This window comes from Corapipo altera, unplaced genomic scaffold (genome assembly GCF_003945725.1).
Source record: "Corapipo altera isolate COAL_440 unplaced genomic scaffold, ASM394572v1 132946, whole genome shotgun sequence".
NCBI classification, from domain to species: domain Eukaryota; kingdom Metazoa; phylum Chordata; class Aves; order Passeriformes; family Pipridae; genus Corapipo; species Corapipo altera.
Genome location: NW_020885236.1, coordinates 1 through 7,713, shown reverse-complemented (window position 1 = coordinate 7,713; position 7,713 = coordinate 1). Strand labels below are relative to the sequence as shown.

Sequence of the window (7,713 nt, the reverse complement as noted above, 5' to 3'; positions counted from 1 at the left end):
TCTGTGTGAGGGGGTCTGTGTGAGGGGGTCTGTGGGGTCTGTGTGAGATGGGTTTTGGGGCTCAGTCCAGGGTCTGTTACCCCCTGTGAGGTTCCCCCCAATGCCCCCCCATTCCCCAGGGACCCCTAAAGATCCCCATTCCCTGGGCCCCCCGAGGCCCTTCGTTCCCGAGGTTCCCCCTCAGGGCCCCCCTTTCCCCGGGCACTGCCTGTGGCTGCAGATCCCGGGGCTGTTCCCACTGCAATTCCCCTTTTCCCAGCGGTGCCAGGACCCTCCGCTCCCTGTGGAATGTGGGGTGCTCCTGGGGGGGCTCAGGAGGGTCTGGAGGAGTTTGGGGTGAAGGAAACCCCCCCAGTCCCTCGGGATTGCAGTGTGGGAGTGGGAAGGTTTGATGTGGAGCCGAGGTGGGAATGAGTCAGTAATTAGCACCCGGGCTAATTGGGGGAGCTCATTAGGGCTGGCAGGGACAGAGCGGGGTTGGCACGGCCAGGAATTCCTGGGTCCTGCATCCAGGGGAGGCCCAGCACCTTCCAGCAGGGAATTCCTGCTGCTGGGAATTCTGTCAGCCCTGGTTAGTACAGTTCGTGAATAATTAATTAATGGGATCAATTCTCTGTTAATTAATTACTAATTGGGGGGAGCTCGTTAGGGCTGGCAGGGTTGGCAGGGCTGGATATCCCCAGTCCTGGATGCAGGGAAGGCAGAGCCCTTTCCAGCCGGGAATTCTGCCTGCTGGGAATTCTGTCGGAGCACGGCCCACCCCTGTTAGCACAGTGTGTGAATAAACAATGGGATGGATTAGCTGTTAATTAATTCCCTTAATTAAGTTAACAAACCCCGGTTAATTAAGGGGGTCCAGGCCGTACCTGTGTGGGCTCTGAGGGGTCCCGGGGGCTCTGCTGGTGCCATCCCTCGCTCCGGGGGCTGCAGGAATTCCAGGATCCGGACTGGTTGGGTGGGGATGGACCTTCCCACGCCATTCCCGGGCCGTGGGGTCCTGGCAGGCCCCAGTTCCACGCAGCATTTTCGGGTTTCCGTGTCCGTCACCCAAAATTCCGGGTGTGCTCGTGTCCATCGGGAATTCCCGGAGCCCGGGGCTGTCCCACGGCGCCTTCCCGGGGCTGCTGGAGGCTCCGGGTGTTTGAGCACCTGCCCAGGTGACCTTGGAGCGATTCCTTCATTCCTTCCTCCCTCTGCTCCCGGAGCCGTCGCCTCCCTCAGGGCTGCGGGATTAAACCCGGGGATTGGATTCCTTTGGTGTGTCTGAGGGGGAAAACCGGGAATTTTAATGGATTTCAAGCTGAGCAGCTGTTGGGGCTGCCCAGGAGGTCACGTGTGACTGATGATCCAGAGCCCCAAATTCCACCCCGATGCGGCAGAGGAAAATTTCGGGGGGTTTTGCACCCATTCCTGAGCTTTCCAGACTGCCCTGTTTGCTGGAAAAATGCCTGAGGAATGGAAAACAGCAGGGCAGGACATGGGTGGTGGGGATGGTAGGGGTGCAGGAGCTTGGGGGGCAGTGCCCCCCGGCTGGATCGGCCCCTCAGCTCTGCAGCCAGCTATTCCAGGGATTGGGGTGCTCCAGGGATTGGGATGTTGATGGAATGGGGTTTATGGATTATGGAATCCCTGGGTATTCTCCCCACACCCCCCCCCGCCCTCCTTTACCTGCCCTCTGAGGGAGGAGGACGGCCAGGAATTCCGTAAGGAATGAGGGAGAGAAGTTGCGGGCTGGGAATTGCTCGGAGCGGGATCCCGGGGGGTTTGTGAGGGAGGAAATCCGGGAGCTGCTGCTCCCGCAGCCGAGCGAAGTCCCGCAGGGAACGGGCGGTTCTGCCGTTCCCCTTCCCCGAGCGATGGAGCGGAGCAGGGACGCGGTTAAATCGGCTTTCCTGGGAATGATCCCACCTGGAATCGGCCGGGAATGCCAGGGGGGTTGGATGAGCTGGAATCACTGACCTCCCGCCGCGTCCTTGGCGTGTCCGGGCGTTGCTGTGGCTGCGGAGCATCGATCCCATCCCGGGTCCCTCCCGAGCTGGGATTGCGGAGGGACCCGCGGGGGCTGCGGTGCCGCGGAGATCCGGGAGGGCGCAGAATCCAGCGGCTCAGCCGGGTCCTAGTGCCGGGATCAGCCCCACCTGGAGAGGGGGGGGCTCAGCCTGGAGCAAAGGAGGCTCAGGGGGGACCTTCTGGCTCTGCAACCCCCTGACAGGAGGGGGGAGCTGGGAGGGGTCGGGCTCTGCTGCCAGGGAACAAGGGACAGGAGGAGAGGGAACGGCCTCCAGCTATGCCAGGGGAGGCTCAGGTTGGATATTGGGGAAATTCCTTCCTGGAAAGGGCTGTCCAGCCCTGGCACAGGGGTGGAAACACAATCCCTGGGGGGATTTAACACCCTGTGGATGTGGCACTTGGGGACATGGTCAGGGGTGGCCTTGGCAGTGCTGGGCAGTGAGTGGACTTGGGGGTCTCAGAGGGATTTTTCACCCTAAGCTGTTCCATAATTCCATGGGAATCGGGGTGTGATCCCTGCAGGGAGTGCAGTGCTGGCCTTGGTGACACCCTGTCCCCCCTCAGGTTGTTCCCAGGTGACCTGGCTGAGGAACTTCATCTTTAGGTGCTGGATGTCCCTAATTTGGGGGGGCTGGTGAAGCCCCTGCATCCCTGAGCTCTGTGGCAGGAGAGGGACTTTGGACAAGGGATGGAGGGACAGGGCATAGGGAATGGCTTCCCACTGCCAGAGGGTTAGATGGGATATTAGGAAGGAATTCCTGCTGTGAGGGTGGGGAGGCCCTGGCACAGGTTGCCCAGAGAAGCTGTGGCTGCCCCTGGATCCCTGGAAGTGTCCAAGCCCAGGTTGGATGGAGCTTGGAGCAACCTGGGCTGGTGGAAGGTGTCCCTGCCCATGGCAGGGGGTGGCACTGGATGGGCTTTAATGTCCCTTCCCACCCAAACCATTCCATGACTCCTTCATTCTGTGATTCCCCTCCTCAGGCAGAGCAGAGCCCAGGCTGACTTTTGGGGTCCCTGAGGGGTGTGCAGGGCTTAGAGAGGAATTAAAAGTCTCAAACTCATCATTGATTATTGACACAACAACCACCAAACCCCAAGTGCTGGTTTAGAATTTCTCTCCTGAACTGAGTTTTCTGGCAAACTCATCTGATCCCAACCCCAAAGTCCCCTTTGTGAAGGGATTTCATGGGGGACTGGGTGTATAAAATATGTATAAATGCAATAAGGTGGAATTTTTTCTTGTGCTGGATGAATAGCGGGAGATTCTGAAGGGTTTTAACCTCCTGTTCTGTGTGCTCCCTGAGCTGGGGGTGTTCCATCTGGGTTTATCCCAGATCCCAGGGAAAAGCCTGGAGCATCAGGTGGGATGTTTTTGGGGCTTTTTCGCCTGTGATGAGGAGTTTCAGGGAGAGTTTGGGCACAAGAAAATCCACGTGGGTCCTGCAGAGCAATGGCTGGAGCGGTGTGTGGGGAGATCCGTGTCCTGGGCAGTGGAGTGGGTGGGATGGGTGGCACTGGGGATCCCTGGAGGTCTGTGACACCTCCTGCTTCCTCCCAGGGTCGCCCCAAGCCCGGCCAGGTGTGACCCCCGTGTGTGGAGGATGCTCCAGGCTGCTCCAGAGACTCTCTGAGTGGCAGTGGGATCACCCAGCAGCACTTGGGGTACGTGGCATTCCTGATAAATCCCCAAATTCCTGGGAAGGGGCTGGGCTGGGGTTCTGCTCCCTGTGACAGTCCTGTCCCCGCTGTGCCCGCCCTGCTCAGAACAGCAGTGCAGTTATTGCCCAGGATTAATCAGAAAGTGGGTGTGTTTCCATGGAAAATGGGACACTGGAGTTTCTGGGAGCCTCAGGAAGGTTTGTTCACCCTGGGGATTTCTGTGCCTGGAACAGCTGCTCATCCTGATGTGGCTCTGCCTGACTTTGGGGAAAAAATGGAATTGTTTTCCTCAGCACAGAGCAGGTTTGGGCCCAAATCCACAGGGGCTGTGCTGAGGCTGGAGCAGCCAAAGCCCCTTGGTGGTTGGGGTGTGCCTGGAATGCTCTGGAGCATCTCACAGTGCTTTAATAACTCCCCAAACCTCCCCTGTCCCCGTGATTCCAGCACTAATAAAGCTCCTGTCCCACCCTAACTTCTTGTCCTGGGCTCAGGATGCTTGTGGGTCCCTTCCAGCTCAGGGCATTCCGTGATTCCTTCCCCCAAGGGTTCCTGTCCATGCACAGGGCAGGCAGTAAATAAACCAGGAGATGGGGAGTGGTGCTTGTGGCTTTGTTATGTTGGGAAATGGGATCTCCCTGGTGGTGCCAATGGGATACCCACCAAAACCAGGGATTTAATGTCACTTCCATGACTTACTTCCAAAGTCTCTTGGTTTATTTTTTGTGTTTATACCCAATTTAGTGTGGCTTTAGGAATTCCCAGTGCACAGGGAATGTTGGGACCTGTGTGGCCTTGTGGTGCAAGGCTGTGGGGACCCCCCAGCGCTGCAGCCAAGCACCCTCTGAGGGGTCTCCAAGGTTTTAATTCCAGTTTAGCTCCAAGTGACCTAAAACTGGGGCTCTCCCCCCTTTTTGGCAGCATCTGTCCAGGCTGATAGGCTCCACATAGCCAGGGAATCCCTGTCCTTTGGGGCCACCAGGGCCTGGATTGGAACGGGAAACGGGTTTGGGTTTTCACAATGATGGAGTCGCCGTCCCTGGAGGGGTTTGGGTTGGATATTGGGAAAATTCCCCCTGGAAAGGGCTGTCCAGCCCTGGCACAGCTGCCCAGGGCAGGGGGCAGTCCCCATCCCTGGGGGGATTTAACACCCTGTGGATGTGGCACCTGGGGACACGGTCAGGGGTGTCCCTGGCAGTGCTGGGGGACTTGAGGGCTCAGAGTGATTCTCCAGCCTAAGGATTCCCTGATTCTGTGATTCCATGGCTGTTTTCAGCACAGGTTGCCCAGAGAAGCTGTGGCTGCCCCATCCCTGCAAGTGTCCAAGGCCAGGCTGGACAGGGCTTGGAGCAACCTGGGACAGTGGGAAGCAGGGAGTGGCACTGGGGGGTCATTGAGGTCCCTTCCAACCCAAACCGTCCCATTATCCTACAAAATTGTGTTTCTGTGGGAAAAATTGTCTCATGCTTTAGGTTTAACGTGGAAAACTCTGGGGAGGAGGGAGAAGGAACCGTGTGGTATTTGTTTATTTTTGAACAAAGAACTGCTCTTCTGCTCCACCTGGGAGCAAGGCCTGGCTGGTATTTCCTGGTGTTCCCCTTGGTTTGGCTCTGTCCCGCTGTGCCCAGGGCTCTGTGGGAAGAGCAGTGGTGAGTTCCCATCCTCTGGGGGGGTGGTATCCCAGGCCCCCCCACTCCTGGAGCTGCCAGAGCACTCCCCCTTCCTCCCTGTCTGAATTCCTCACGAGATTCTGTGACTCTTTCCATGTTTTCCTTGCACTTGGAGGGAAGTTTCTTTGAGTCCCCTCTTGGCATTCCAGCCCCTCCTTGGAACACAACTGCCGTGGGGTGAGCACCCTCCAAATGTTTGTGCCCCAGGCCCAGGGCTGTGTCCCAGTCCAGGCTGCTCCCTGGGTCTGGGACTGGCTGCAGGGGACAGGAACAGCAGAAATCCTTTAGGGTTTAGAAATTAGGAAGAAATTCCTCTCTGTGAGGGTGGGGAGGCCCTGTCCCAGGTTGGGCAGAGAAGCTGTGGCTGCCCCTGGATCCCTGGAAGTGTCCAAGGCCAGGTTGGACGGGGCTTGGAGCACCCTGGGACAGTGGAAGGTGTCCCTGCCCACGGCAGGGGGTGGAGTGGGATGGGCTCTGAGGTCCTTTCCCACCCAAACCATTCCAGGATTCTATAAACAGGTGACAGAGGTGATATTCCCTCCCAGATTCCCAGGGAAGCACTGGCAGCTTCCGATGCCGGAGGAGGTTCTTCCCTCTGGGGATAAAATCACTCAGATTTTCTAAAAGGGAAGAATTTTGCTTTAATACTTACCACGGAATCACGGAATGGTTTGGTTGGGAAGAGACCTTAAATCCCAGTGATTCCAACCCTGCCATGGGCAGGGACACCTTCCACTAGCCCAGGTTACTCCGAGCCCCGTCCACCCTGGCCTTGGACACTTCCAGGGGTGGGGAAGATACTGGAGAGACCCTGTGGATCCTGAGTGGAGCAGGGAGCCCCAGCATGTGCTGGGCCTGGGAGAGACCTGAGGGGGAGTCTGAGGGCAGGGGGGGTTTATTTTGGGGTCTCTCTGTCCCACAGCCGTTGGGTTTGGGTGCCACGGGACCAGGACACCCCCTGCTCCCAGTGCCCATCTGTGCTGGGTGTTCAACTGCTTTGGGTGTGTTCCACTGTCTGGACAGTGCAGGCTTTGGCACTGAATGTCCTGGTTGTCCCTGGAGCTGAGGGGAAAGGGAAGGAGCTCGTTCTCTTTGTAGCTTTTTGGAGACTTTTGGATTTTGTGGATTTTGTGTGTGTGACGTTTCCCTTAAACCAGCGTGGAGAGGGGGAGCAGCTGGAGCTCTGCTGACCAGCGGGGCTCTGGGGTGGCTCTGCTGGGGGTCTTGGTGGCTCCAGTGAGAAATCCCCCTTTTCCAGCGGGGTTTGGTGTTGTTTATCCCAGCTGTGTGTTGTTAAAGCTCATTCCCTTCAATACCATTGCTGTGTCCTCGATGGCCACCAGCTTCATCCTCTCCCTGACTGTGCCATGCTTGGTGCCATGGCTGCTTTTCTGGGGCACATCCATGGTTTCCTCACTGTTCTCCTGGCTCCTGAAGCCACATTCCAGCTCAGGTGCTGGTGTTGGGTCACTCGTCCAGCCTGGAGGAGGCTGAGGGGACACTCACAAGGGGCAGCTCCGACCTCTGCTCCGTGTGACAGGGACGGGATCCGAGGGAGCGGCTGGAGCTGTGTCAGGGCAGGCTCAGGTTGGATCTCAGGGAAAGGTTCTTCCCCCAGAGGGTGGTTGGCACTGCCCAGGCTCCCCAGGGCAGTGGGCACAGCCCCAAGGCTGCCAGAGCTCCAGGAGGGTTTGGACAATGCTCTCAGGGACAGGGCGGGATTGTTGGGGTGTCCTGGGCAGGGCCAGGAGTTGGACTGGATGATCCCTGTGGGTCCCTTCCAGCTCAGGATATTCCATGGCTCTGTGGTTTGGGGGTGGTTCCGTGTGTCAGGGTTCTGGGGGGACACGCTGGGCACGGGATCCTGGGATGGGGGTGTCAGTCCTGGTGGCTCCCGAAGCCCCGTTAGCCTGATCAGCGCTGGGATGTTAATTTGGGATCTGTCACTCAGCCAGGAACGGGACAATTAGTGATTGTCAACAACGCCCCTAATTAACCCCTTGGGCTCCGCTCACCTGTGCCTGGGGGGAGGTTGGCACTGCTCCGGGGGGCTGTTTTTCCTCAAATTCTGCCGTGGAGGGAAGAGCAGGACATGGCTGTGTGCGGGCACACCTTGGCTGTGTGGGCACACCTTGGCTGTGTGTGGGCACACCTTGGCTGTGTGTGGGCACACCTTGGCTGTGCGGGCACACCTTGGCTGTGTGTGGGCATGACGCCGCGGTGACGGCCGGGGGGTCCCGGTCGGGGGCAATGCGGGGTGTCCCTGCCCGGTGCCCGCAGCGGGAGGAGGCTTGGAATGCCGTGGGAGCCGTGGCTGTGCCCTGGCCGAGCCTGCTCCTGCTCCTGCTCCTGCTCCTGCTCCTGCTCCTGCTCCTGC

At 58.6% G+C, this 7,713-nt stretch overlaps 1 protein-coding gene across 1 annotated transcript; it reads right to left on the bottom strand.

Annotated features, from left to right (window-relative positions):
- Positions 1-141: 141 nt before the first annotated feature.
- Positions 142-6,816, bottom strand: LOC113940257 (proline-rich proteoglycan 2-like; the record flags this gene model as incomplete). The annotated part of the gene is made up of 4 exons (XM_027631368.1): positions 142-1,263; positions 1,960-2,138; positions 5,411-5,591; positions 6,653-6,816. Coding segments are annotated over 4 exons (965 nt in total), but the record flags the coding sequence as incomplete, so codon positions are not given.
- Between the last annotated feature and the right edge of the window lie 897 nt (positions 6,817-7,713).